This window comes from Vanessa atalanta, chromosome 19 (assembly GCF_905147765.1).
Source record: "Vanessa atalanta chromosome 19, ilVanAtal1.2, whole genome shotgun sequence".
Taxonomy (NCBI): domain Eukaryota; kingdom Metazoa; phylum Arthropoda; class Insecta; order Lepidoptera; family Nymphalidae; genus Vanessa; species Vanessa atalanta.
In genome coordinates, this window is record NC_061889.1 from 7,666,197 (window position 1) to 7,680,984 (window position 14,788).

The 14,788-nt window shown below is 32.8% G+C and overlaps 1 protein-coding gene across 3 annotated transcripts in view; it reads right to left on the reverse strand.

Annotated features, from left to right (window-relative positions):
- The window catches only part of LOC125071227 (dystrophin, isoforms A/C/F/G/H), a 557,159-nt gene that overhangs the window by 71,440 nt on the left and 470,931 nt on the right, over positions 1–14,788 (reverse strand). For all 3 annotated transcript variants that reach the window (XM_047681335.1, XM_047681338.1, XM_047681337.1), the window contains exons 45-46: positions 8,793–8,937; positions 5,429–5,552 (exon numbers count right to left, since the gene is read on the reverse strand). In XM_047681335.1, the coding sequence (XP_047537291.1) occupies positions 5,429–5,552; positions 8,793–8,937 (269 nt within the window). The remainder of the gene's footprint in view (positions 1–5,428; positions 5,553–8,792; positions 8,938–14,788) is intronic.

The window sequence follows — 14,788 nt, forward strand, 5'->3', positions numbered from 1 at the left end:
CGAATTTGTATTTAATAAACATCAAGAGAAATTTTCAATACTAATAAAACGTTCTGAATTTTTCTTCCGTTCCCGGAACGGCAGTCGAGGTTCGTTTGAACGCTCTTAATATTTAATTTTCAGTTGAAAATAAAGAATTTAATAATTCCATCGTTATTTCCGCTGGAATCTCTCTGTGATTGAATTTAAAATTGCATCTTTGTATTTGTGAATTCCTGGACATAGAATTTGTATATAATGTTTATTAACGAGAATATTTGTCTCAGATGGCCCACCCTAATGAAACAGAATATTGTTGCTAGTTTTTCGTATATCAACACCAGCCAACATTGAATGCTTAAATCCTGTCTACGATGTATTAAAACAAGGATTGAAACTCTTGAAAATGATCTTTGCTCAGATTTGAACATGAAATCTTCGAATACGATCCGCGTGTTCTCATACATTACATACATACATTAGCACCCTGTAAGCCTCCTCCCCCTTTGAGGAGAAGGTTTGGAGCACATTCCACCACGCAGCTCCAATGCGGGTTGGTGGAATACACATGTGGCAGAATTTCGTTGAAATTAGACACATGCAGGTTTCCTCACGATGTTTTCCTTCACCGCCGAGCACGAGATGAATTATAAACACAAATTAAGCACATGAAAATTCAGTGGTGCCTGCCTGGGTTTAACCCGAAATCATCGGTTAAGATGCACGCGTTCTAACCACTGGGCCATCTCAGCTCTCAGATAAATTCTCAGAAAAACTATATTTCCCGTACTCTTAAATGAATCCTCGCTATTTTCTCTCGTATTTTGAGACACGGTATACTTCTCAAAGAAAAAACCCTAATGATCCGTTGTATAAAAACGTGAGGATTTTGAGAATTGACGGTGCCGTACCTTAAGCGACTCTATATACTTGGGGGAAGGATTACGGAAAATAAATTTAGGCATTTTTGTAATATAAGGATGTCATGTTTCAACTATTATTTTGACAAATAATAAAATTTCGCTAATTTTATTAATAGTTATTCTTTCGAATATTAGTTTTTAATTTAATTTAATTCTTATTGTATTCTAACATGTATATTCTTAATAAAATTTTATAATGGCTAACAGACATCTAGCGCATACGTAACTTTATGTCTAACAAGATAAAAATATCGCATAAAAAATCTACTGGAACGTATGTGATTACTAAGGAATTATTTTTCTAAATTCATCTGCTAGGGAGTTAAAAGGATGACGATGAACGTTTTTACGGATTTTAGATAGTTGTTTTTTGTAAATACGTCACGTAAGAGGAGGGAACATAGGATGAAAGTCTGTTGGTCATTTCTAAAAGTTAGAATTATGCAAATCAGGCTTCTATTTATGAGCAAAAGACAATTCTCATATCTATCACCCATATTCATCACCCATATAATCTATCACCCAAAAAGGTGAAATTTGGGATTACATTTTTTAAATAAGTTAGAATTGAAGGAGAGTTGCGTAGAGAGCGTATAGTGATCAAAGTAAACGGGAAGAAGGGGTTCCATTTTTGAATTATATTTTTATTGTATGAGATAATAATAATGATGTATAGATTTAAAAGAAGAACACTTTGGCTGTCTGATGTCAGTAGAGTAGTGAATATAATGAATTAAAAAAAAAAAATCAATAAATTCAATGGAAGTAAACGAGGCATAATGCCAACATCATTTTAGGAATATTTCATCATCCCCTCTGCAATTTTTACTTATGAAATACCTATTACGCTTTGATTTTATATTTTTAAAACGATTCCATGTCTATTTAAGAAGAAGTATGAGTAGATATTTGAAACAATAATTTTAGTTAAAAAGAATTAATTAAATCCACGTAGTAGATATTTTTTACAAGTTAATTATAGATTAATTTTACTGGTAACATTTATATTCGACTAAAACTTTAAAGCTGACAATTTTGTTAAACTCAACGAGCTAATCTCAGGATCTCAGTCCGATTTGAATTTAATATTTTTATTTATGATATATAGGTAGGTGGACTGATGATTGGCATTTACCCATTCGTCTCTATCTATGCTATAAAAAAATTACGGGCTTCCGGATGATCGCTGCAGCTACATTGGTATCCGTCCTATCAAATAATGACAGTAAGCGAATAATGAGTTAACCTGTGTTTTTTACACTTGGAACTATAATATATCCTTCGCAGCTAGCTAAAGATAAAAAAAAAGATAAAGATAAAAGATGAGCCGCCGTGGCCGAAATCGGACAAGACGACATTATTAGGTAATAAAGGTATTTATCAATTGTTAAATACAAAATTGAATATTTACCATGAATACAGATACAAAAGATTTATTATCTTAATTCGAAAGCGTAACGGATATCCATTAATCAAGTGCAAAATTCATTAATACATTTCATAACACTCCATTCGAACCGGACCGGTAATTTTATACAGAGTAATCAAGATTCTGAAGCGGCTCTTTACTCTATCCAAAGGATTCCTCGAAACCTGGTTTAATTAAAGAGTACTCGTGATTTCAAAGCATCCATCGTTTTTGTGGTTACATCGTTACTCGGTTGGTTTTTATTTTGTTTTTAGTTCAATTCAGAGCAATCGTTATTCCAATTATAATTTTCATAATTTTCACTTTTGTGATAATATGTAAATGGTTAATTTATTAATGGTGCAGTATGAGACCCGAGATGGCCCAGTGGTTAGAACGCGTGCATCTTAACAGATGAGTTCGGGTTCAAACCCAGACAGGCACCACTGAATTTTCATGTGCTTAATTTGTGATTATAATACATTTCCTGCTCGGCGGTGAAGGAAAACATCGTGAGGAAACCTGCATGTGTCTAATTTCAACGAAATTCTGCCACATGTGTATTCCACCAACCCGCATTGGAGCAGCTGGAATATGCTCCAAACCTTCTCCGCAAAGGGAGAGGAGGCCTTAGTTCAGCAGTGAGAAATTTGCAGGCTGCTAATGCTTAAAAAAATGGCCCAGTATTACTTTACGTGCTCTATTAGCGCGAACGTGGAAATCACGACGACACAGAGATTTATTTTTATTTACATCTTAGTTTCCATAGATGGTTGCATATTGTTACGTCATTACAGTTGAGTGATTAAGAAGAAGTAAGAAATACAGACCGAAACAGAAAGCGATTATGAATATAGAAGTTACAATGGCTGATTGAACCGTTTCTGTGTGAGTTGCGAGCACATACATTGTTATTATACGAACTATGTGTAGTGCATGAATTTCGTAGCAATATATTCAATTAACTATGCATAATATATTCAAGTATATGATAATATTGCTTAACGAACTGAAATTCAAGCAAACATTTCATGTATAATTTATATATAATTGTATTTAACAAGAAATAATAAAAGCTTGTTAAAAGAGTCCAGATGAAGGATTCGTAACTTAATTTCTGGGATGCAGCTGAGTTTGCTTCTACTGTGTTTCTTGGGCTGAAAAATCCTGATAACTTTGGTCTCCGCAGCGATCTGATTCTTGATTTTAGCCCAGGAGCCTAAGCTACCCACCAGATCAATGAGATAGCTCAATCGTGAATCTAATTATTATGTCAATTATGTAACATGTTTATTAAAATCGTATCCCTACAATATTAAGTTTTGCGTTTAACCCTAAATAATTTCGTTATTGTTAAGGCTAAGACCTCCCCTATATTTTGGGAGTAGTTACGGAATTTCCACAAAGTAAGAATACGCATTTGTAAATATATATGTACCAGATTTTGATCCAAGACATGCAAGTTTTTAAAGATGTTTTCCTTCACCGAGCACGAGATGAATTATAAACACATTTTAAGCTCATGGATTGCTGATAGAGTAGACGAGTTCTAGAAGGAAGATCGTGGTTCGGCAAACGCAGCAGAGGGCGCTCTCCAGCTAGGTAGACCGGTATGACCTGAGGGTAGTGGGACCCGAATGGATGCGGAAGACGGAGAACCGAGAGCTTTGGTGCGTCTTGGGAGAGGCCTATATCCGGCAGTGGATGACGATTGGCTAACGACTTACTACGTACTTACATACACTACTACATAATAATTTATCTTCGGTTAAGATGTAGGTATTCTAACCACTGGGCCAAATCGGCTAATGTTAATTTCGTGGTAAATACAAAATGTCGATTAGTTTCTATATTAATCTTAGAAACTCTAGAGCAGAAGTCGTAATTACAAAATCAAAATGGCGGATGTCAAAGAGAATTCACAAGTTAAAGTTAATTCCAATTAAAAAATAAACGAAGATTTGCTAGTTGACTTTAGAAATCGTAATAAAGCTGTACAAACTATCCGTTCTATTTGACAGCACGTTACCAATTCCCTCATTGCACAGAGGGAATATGGGAGAAAGAGGGCAATAGGTAACAATGAGAACGTCAATTAAAGTCAGCGTTCCCGGTAATTGGCTACGAATGTTGACGTACGAATCGATCACGTGATCACAAGGAGTTTTAATTGAACACCCGGACATAGCCGTGCCCATAACTATTTTCGTTAGTCGTTCCCTTTTAACACGACAAGAACATATTGGTAAAATTCTCTGAGAGTATGTTACGGCTAGGAATACTTTGGTTCAATTAATTACTCTTTTGAAAGATTTTTTTTTTATGAAAGAATCGTAATTTACAGTTTATTTGATAAAACCACGTATCACGTTGACGTCACCTATTATAAGTTGCAATATGGTTGGTTTATAAGAGTACTTAATATAGTACTAGGAACTGCGTTGGTATAGCAGGTAGATATCATGCCCTAGGAACAGTAAGTTATAATAGTTTAAACACATGTTTAACTGGCATTAGTGTTCTGTAGATAACGAACTTAGATTTAACTCTATGTTAGCATTTATTACAAACCTGGGTGGTTTTCTGATACTAACTATAAATATTTTGTTTTGTAAACTTTTATGTATAAATAAATAAAATAAGTCAAACCCCAAGTCGGGCCGGTAAAAGTTATAAGGTTTTTCAGTAGACTTATTCTAAGTAGCTGGAGTATGGAAGTAGGAAGTGTGAACTGTCCTGTACCACGGAAAGCAAGTACACCAGTTGGTACTGCGCCTGAACTCTTGTCGGTCGTGTTGGATTTGCCTTCCCATCAGATTATGAGAGTAAGGTCAGAGAGTGAACCTGTGTTTGCGCACATTTGTTCTATAATATGTCGCTAGTGGTAACCGTGGCTGGAATTGATCAGAACGACCTTATAGTAATAGTTGTCTATTCATGTTTGGGGAAGACTTACAAACTTTTCATTATAATTCGTCTAGCTCAGCTAGGCAACGCTAGGTGATGGACAACATCGTGAGGAAACTGCGCGTGTTAGTAAAATTACAAGTAATTTGACAGTCTACTAAATAATGATAAAGGTTCATTTGTATAATTCAATCAATTGCAAGCAACTCACGTTCTGTGTCGCTAGTGTCGGAGAGCGCAGGCTCGTTGGCTACATACTGCCTTCCACTGAGGAGATTGCTCTCGACAACCGGCCTCTTGTCTTCTAGCTGACGTCTGAATGCTCGGTGATCATCCTGGAAGAAATTTAAAATCGGATAAGCTCACAATAGTATGAAGTAGCAGACACGTATTTTATTTCAGTTTTCTCCCACCAATAAAATAAACTTAGTTTTATTTTGAAAACGAATACTGCTACGTCTATCATTCAATCAAAATTATTTTGTCCCGATTACATTTTTTAAATTTAATTTTCCGTATGGGTCAACGATTTGTCGAATTGAAATCGGCTTTATATCAGAGTATTATCGGAAATTGAAAACCCTCAAACAAACCTAAATCTATACCACAGATTAAACGTGGATAATGGAGCGCACAGAGTATCAATAATAGATTAATAATTTTTTTTTTGTTCTGACTGACTATGATCTGATAGATCTGATTGGCGGTAGAATATGACATGATAATTAAATGGGTCGTACGTATACGAGTACGCCGTCGTACATTGTACAAACCTCTACCAGCAAAATAATAAATTAGAAATGACTCTGTTTTAATAATTAAAACAGGAATATCATCTATATATAATTTTGTTTATAGAACGTACATGAAAATCATAATTTTCCAACTTACTCGCGATTTATTCGAATAAGTGAGCCAACAGAAGTATGCCCTCCATAAAACAACATTGCGCTATAATTATCGTAAATAATGCTTCCAGAATATTCGCAATAATGTGAACGAAATTTTGTACAGTTTGCAGAACACTTCAGTTTCTTTCTATTTTTCAATTCGTTCCAATTGCATTTCGTTGGATGTCAATTTGCATAAAATAGTAACACTCATTGAACTGTTTTGCAACGAGCTCTTCAGTTAGATATTTTCTGAAATATAAAAGAATTCCTAACCTATTCCATATATTGAGTTACTACTTAGTTTCTTGATAGTTTGTTTCAGTGGAATATACATTTTGTATCTGTAGTAACTTTACATTGTGTACAACTTAAAATATCTTAATTTAATATTCTTTAACAATTCTAGTGATGATTTGGAAGTCAAAGAGCCTACTGGAATTAAGTATATCTATGAATATTTTAAACTTTATATACGATGGGGAATTATCACGATCAAGGTTTAATTAATAGTAATTATATCTATATTTGAATTACATCATCTACAATACTATTCTATATATAAAATTTTTGTTTAATTGGTCGAGGTTTGAATTCGAACAATTCAAGCACTTGATTTTGATTTTTACTTGAAAAATTACATCATAGATTGGTATATTGGTCATTCCAATTTGTGATAGTCGCAAGTTTATTTGGAGTAAAGGAGAAGGCTCCTGTTTCATATAATACTTAAAGGATTCAAGCAGACATAGACGTTTCTTTACATAGTGGTTCTAATATCAACATTGTCGAAGTAATGTGTTTACTTGTTCGCTAAAATATTGTATCAAATATCAAAGTCATGAAAATACAGGAAGACTTCGTTCGTCGGAAGTAAAAAAATATGTGTTCAGGTATAAACGTATTATTTTTGTGTAATATATTGACAGACAACAAAATATTTAATGATAGTACGATGTGCAAGGATAAACACTAAACCCAAGACACTGGAACTATTGTCTTACTAAATAGCGGAGCTCAGTCTGAGCTGGGAATCAACGTCGGCGCTTGGATCAACGTTGACCATTCATGTGAGAAAATCTTTTAAAATGTTATTTAAGCTCTAAACTAGAGTTCTATATTAATAGTCGTTAATTTAACTTCTAGATAATAGTATGTCAAAACCATAATTCCTAGAATTTCGGAATATACAAACTACACTGAGAATAAATCTTATCCGTACGTTACAGCCGTTATTGCAACGCATCCGCCATTTTGTGGTGCGACCGAAACCAAAATGGTGGCAAATCCAACGATTTTCATCGTCTGATTTAATGTGTTGTGGTTTATTTTTATTGTTCGTTACACGATTGGATATCTTTAGTGGAATTTATTATATTATGTATTTTATTTTTTGCCATTTAATTCGTCGTAAATATTCTGAAATAAATTTATTGACGGATGCAATTTGAATAAAAATGTAATCAAAAAATTCAGAGCTATTTTGATAGTACAAATAAATGTAACAATTTAATCATAAGCCAATAGAAATTCACTTTATTTATATAAAACTATTTAATGCATTTTGTTTTGTAAACTTTTTATTTGTTTGACCTGACGAGTTTTTATTTAGAAGAAAAATCCTGGTTAAACACGTCCTCTCTTGTAAAGTGAAAGGATATTGAAAATATTTAGCGTAACGAATCAAGACAAATACATTCCTCAAATTCCTTGGGATAGACACAGTTAATTTTCCGAATACTTTCGTTAAGAAAATTTGGTCGTTGTCCAAATTTATACAATTGACATTAACTTCGAATTTCTCTATCCATTAAACCATCTCGTTTCATAACCAATAATTATAATTTTAATCATCGTAAGGAAAATGCAATAAAATATATTTAAAAGAATGTAGACGACTCAATTTCTCAAGTCTAAGAGCCATTAATATTGATACTGAGGAGAAAAAGATACTTAACAAAGCACCTGAGTTAAGAAAATAGCCTGGCGATCAAGCTCCACTTCACGGCAACGTCGGTAACTAATCTGTTTTTCCTTGCTATCGGCATTAATCCTTTTTGTTGTTTCTTCCGCTAGAGGAAGTATTTTCATTGCATTTTCTCTTTCTAGTAGACCTCCAATAGCTTCAGTGGCAATTCTAAGTTGTAATTTATTTAGAGCTTAACTTGTAGAACTTGGTTTATTTTAGTCTTCTAAGGTTCTTACCATTGACAATTTTCTAAATTCTTTTTTCGAAGTGGATGTTTTAATAAGAACGTTATTTTTCAATTTATGCGTATTTTGTGTTTAATATTGGATATTTTCAAAATTGAACTATATCATTTTGAATTTATGATTCAATTTAGAGTTTATATAGAAATAAATTAAGATGTAATGCTGTAAATTTTTAATGAGGTACAACTGACCATCAGCTAGAACACCTTCTAAGTTATAGAATAAACTTGTAAACTTATAGACACTTCAATCTGTAAGTTAACCTAAAAAATAACTCAACCTATTTCAAATATCGTGTCTTTTTCGAAACCCAAAATTTGGATAGCAATACAATAATTTGATACCTTCGAGCTAATGATGACGTGAGCTGAACATCAGTACTCTTCAAAAGCTTTAAAGACCTTCCAGTGAGAGGTCGGATAAGAGTATTTGTAGTTTTTAACAATAATTGTAAATACTTGCAATAATTACCTGTTGTTTGATGAGAGCATTTAGATCGCCTCGCGGCGGTGCCAGCGCGTTCAATTCAGTCTCTTTGCGTATGACCCATTCAGTCAGTTCGCGTAATGATAACAGCAACGCCGACCAATGTTCTGCATTGCTTTCTAGACGATTCCTGGGAACAAGAAATTACATAATTAAAATTTATTAAAGAACAATATTTAAACTATCAATAGTTTATTTTAAGGAACCTGTAACTTAGTCTAAATAACATTATGATTAGGAGTTAAAACATTTTTTTTTTAAATAAATGTTGTTCTTGGGAAAGGTTATGAAGAGATTGATAATGGAATATCAGTGATATTCTGTACTTATAATGTTACCCGTGAAACGTTCAAAACAGATTTATTGTGAAACGCTACTTTGATGTGCGTATGCTTGAAATATCAAATCACACCTTCGAGTGCGGTGAGTTTCGAGTTTACAGCTCTACATTATTGTGATTTAAGATAATACCGATGCTAATATTTGACGATGAATCAACTTGCTTGACTTCAATTACTTAATTAAGGGTGATAGACAAATAATTTTATACTAGTGTTATAAATATTAAAGTAACTTTGTTCGTCTTTTAATCTAGTCAAGACAGACTGGGTTACGTATAAAAATATAGTGTATTTATAACGAGGAAAGTATAATATGTTAAGATAAGGACTTGGTTGTGTTCATAATTTGATATATATGAGTTATACACTAACATAGTATTTAATTGATAGTATTCCTAAAATAGATATACATTTTAATATTCACTGTATGCTAACGATCTACTTAAATAGTGTTGTTACGAAAGCTTTTCATTACGATCAAACTTCAAAGGACGATATATTTTATAACACCATGTATAAACGTAATTGTGTAATTACTCACTAATTACATAAAAGTAGCATGCTCAACTTCAGTAGCGAAATCGCGGTACTTTCAATTACGATCAAGTTTCAAAGCATAACATAATGTTATAATATATGATATTTCGATAGAAGGATTGGAGGTTAGACCACCATGCCGCTCCAATTTATAATGTACACATGTTTCCTTACGAGCCAGTGGCGTAGCTAGGTGGGTAAGGGCCCCGGTGAAAAGGAATCGGGCCCTCGCCCCCTCTTTAACATATATAGGCTTTCAAAATTATAGATAGTTATAAAAATGGGATACAGGATACAGTGAGTTGAACATATCATTAGTAAGTTAAATCCATACTTCATCTCTATTCAAAGCTCTTTTCATAGCTTAGGTTAGAGGGCCCCCAGAGCTCAGGGGCCCTGGTGCACTGCACCACCTGGCCCTACGATAGCTACGCCACTGCTTACGACGTTCTCCTTCACAAATAAACATAATAAAAATCCTTGGTGGTTACTTGTTAAGACAAACAATCATTGGTTAAGGTTTAGTTGTCCAAATAGTCGACTATCCTAGTTTCCCAACATATATATCATATTGTATTAGACACAAAGAACTTAGTATATAAAAGGTTAGAAACCAAAACCTACTAGGTTTTACTTAGTTACAAGTAAGGGCGAGTACTTTCATCAGGTTTGCCAATAATACATAATTTAGACCAAAACACACTACATACACACTATACGCTGATTTTTTTTATTAATGTAATAAAAGCGAATAGTATAATTTCGAAAAAAGTATGTTAAAAGCCATAGCGTGTTCTATTTTGGTTAGAGGCTTTACTTTATATAAGGATCAAGTTTCAAAGAATGATATAATTTTACAACACCATGTATAATCTCCCATAAAGTATAAAGTCTTAGCATGCCCCGGTGCCCTCAACACAATGTTCCAGAGTTGGCTGTGGTGTACGAGATGACTACAATTGTCGAAAATTGGCCGACGCTCAGCTCTTTAATATGTTAAGACAAGGATTTAGATAATAATAGTGATGGGATGTCTATCGATAAATTTAATTTATGGTAAGTAATGAATCACTATTTTATAAAACTGTAGATTTTTTTCTTTTTCATATTGTAAAACATTTTGAATATTAAGAGTTTTGTTATGGTACATATTATATACCTTATGAAAATATTCATACCCAAGCAACATATATAAGTATACTTAGTGAAAACATATGTATATGTATATTGCAAATTAAAATAAATAATTTTGATAGTATAAATCAGTAGTAACCATTTAAAAAAAAATGATATCGACATTTTTATTTTATCCTATCACATCACTATGCAATTGTATAAATCTCGCTAGCAAAGAATTTTACTCTGGCAACGCTTTAAACTTTGAGGATAACTTGGATATACAACTACGAAGTTAGATGTATCTTATTGCTTGGGATTAAGAGTTTTAATCGCATGGCAATACATTTAAGATTTAAATCTTATAACGAATTTGTCTCCAGACAACTTTAAATCATATAACAATGATTTTAAGAGCTGTTTCACTTTAATATGTCGCATTAAGGAGATTTCTTGTGTAATAATGTTAAATATTTCGTCTTATGGTTTAGTTAAAATTGTTTTAGAATTATTTTAGTACAATCAAGTAGTGTGTAGAGTATATAAAGTAATCGGAGTATATATTTTGTGTATTTCGGTTGCTTTGTTACAAAATATGTATGTATGTTTTTGTATTAAAAAACTTGTAAGGAAAATGCTTGAATATTATGTAAATTTTCATATATTATGTGTATTCCCCATTGGAGGAGTATGGTGGTGTTGGTTCAAATTATTTTAACATTGGATGAGACTTTAGCCCAGCTGTGGCCCACTCAAAGACTGTAAACTTTTGCTTTAATTTTACTTTTATGTATTGTAATTTTACTTAATGGGATACAAGATCCACATTAAAAAAATAAATTTATTGACATGAAAAGTTAACATAGTCACAAAACATCCAGTGGTCCCGCACTAGGCAAGCCTGTCTTGCGGGTACCAACTACCGGTTACAATTTCAAATGTTTAAACGAGAGCTCGGACGATATACGATCCCATTAATAATTATAAAATAGTATTTCGTTATATATATATATATATATACATATATATATATATATATGAAAAATAGTATAGTGTGTAATACCTAAAAAACATTAAAAAGTTAAACTAAATATATAGGTCATTTAACCGACTGACTTGAGTATAACCTACGAAATAAAAAAGAAAACATTATAAAATATTGATTAAAAAAAAATTGAAATCCTTTACAAGTCGATATAACTGAGATTAATAGTAAAATAAAAAAAAAACTTTTTAAAAATCAAACTTTAAGGGTAATTTTAATATTTAAATAACATTATATACATGTAGCATACAAACTCTGATTAAGAATAGAAACTGGACTTGTCTAGTTGTCAAAAATTATATAGTATATCTACGAGCTGACCGTCCGACTACAGGTAAAATTTATACGTCAAACTGAAGGTGAAAATTCAAAAGTACTTTTTTATAGAGCTTCTAAGTTGCGAAAGGAGTAACTTTGCTAAATTTCAAGTCAATCGTACCAACAGTTTCATAGATCTCGTGTCTAGTAGTAAATATTGTAACATGTTTTTAAATTATAAACATGTATCTATTTAAAAAAAAAAAACAATTAAAAAAAAGTCTATTTGCAATAACGAAATAAAGTTTAAAATGCGTTCGAAATTTGAAATAAAATAGAAACGAAAAAACGTTTTCCCCGCAATCCTTTAGGGTCTACCCGCCCACATACCTTCCATCCGTCGAGGGATCAAAGTGTTGACCGCGGGGTGGTACCACCTGCGCCCAGACCACATTAACTCAAACATGTAAATTTTGCATTAGTTACACGTAATATAATTCTGTTATACGCATTGTTTGAACACGACCGTGTACTTTGGTTATAGCCTTGATTTAATTCAGGTAATTGTTAAGTTTATACGTCAACGTGGAAATTGTAAAGAACTTTATTTTATAGCAAACCTTGTACGAGACAATACGAGATGAATTATAAACACAAATTAAGCACATGAAAATTCAGTGGTGCTTGCCTGGGTTTGAACCCGCAATCTTCGGTTAAGACGCACGCATTCTAACCAATGGGCCATCTCGGCTCTATTTATCAACACAATATAATTTTGCCAGATATATATTCATATTACGAAAGTCTGTCCGTAATGTTTTCACGGACGAATTGCTGAACTGATTTTGATGAAATTTGGTATCCCAAGCCCCAAGGAAGGACATTGACTTTTTTATACCTAACTACGTCTACCCTACTAGTTTATTATAAACGTCCAGCATTTACAATCCGGTAACATGTATTTTTAAATTTTAACATTAGAATCGTTCAGGAACGTCTGTGTTTTTGATGATAACATCGTGAATGAAACGATTGCCTGTGGGTTGTTTGAAATCATACTAATATTATATGGAGGTGAAGTCTGTTTATTAGTTACGTTATTTTTATGGAAATCTGGTTGAAAGACTTATTTCTTTTGCACCCATTTTAATGATAGACAAATTGGCAGTTGGACTGATGATAACTCACCACCCATATAGGTATAATTATAAACTATTCCTCCCATCACCAATGGGAACTTATGTCTATTATGTCCATAATTACACTGGCTCACTCGAGCTACGGGAACTAAGTAACACTAAGTAATGCTGTTTAGCGGTAGAACATGAAAATACCATAAAATGTCAATATTGTGTATCACGAATAAATATAAAAATGTAATATATTTCGCATTGGGTAATAAAATTTTACAATAAAGATGTCTTCGCCATTCCACTTTTATATCACTATCAAATCACTAAACATTCCTTCTTTATAGCTCTTCGTATGCAAACTAGATAAAAGTGTAGGGTTATAAAGCTAGCGTGTTTATTATATACTAGTTTTTGCCAGTGGTTTCGCTGACTTTTTAGAGATTTGGTCATCAGGTACGCCTATGTCGTTCTTTGGAGTTTGCTTTGTCGTTCGGACAGACAGACAGAATTACTTTCATATTTATAAAATAAGTATAAACATTTATTCAATACCAATCAATGGAGTAAAGGGAGAAAACTTAGACGTACTCCGTGTGTTTTATAAACAGCTTTCCTTTATTATGTCCTAGACTATAAACTGTATATAACCTGATTGAAACGATTAAAATTCATCATACTACGAATTAAATTTATTTTAATTATACTGTCAATCCGCTAATTTTATGAAGTTATTTTTTTATTGATACGATTTAATTATCGCTCAGATACCGTATAAACAGTCAGTATGAATCTTTGGTAGCAGATTAAGTAAATATTATTTACAATCTGAAAAGGATCGCATAAAGCGTTATTACAAATATTTATACGTGTAACAGAGTTCAGTTTGAAAGTTCCATGTGTAAGGAAAATTATAAAGTACAAACGATTCTTTTGATAGTATCTGCTGAATTATAATATCAAAGAGATCGATTTTTACATTAACAGCCTGTAAATTTCCCACTGCTGGGCTATGGACTCCTCCCAGTTTGAGGAGAAGGTTTCATCTATCACCCAACCCGCATGGGAGCAGCGTGGTGGAATATGCTCCAAGCCTCCTCGTATACATTGCCACCATAAAAATTATTTACCATTCCTTAAAACAGCAATACGTCACCAAGCCTGGGAAGTAAGATGTTATGTCCCTTGTGCCTGTTATGCCGGCTCACACAGCCTTCAAACCAGAACAATATTGAGTACAATTCGAAAGTAGTATTTGTGGTAACTGGGTACCAACAAGTAAATTTAAAGGATATTGCAATGTTGATTGAACATATTTGAGTTTCATTGAATTATATTAAAATAATATTATGTCCTCATCGCTGTATCTAACACCATACCCTATAAATCTTTTATATGCAATTCAAGAGTAATAAAAACCACTTTAGCCATCCATCTATCTCATCCGGGGTATAAGCCTGCAGCTGGGTGTTAAAGGGTTGTAAAACAGTTTTATAACCCAATATTCATCACATATAAATTACGTATGTCTGTCAAGAACAATGATACAAGTTT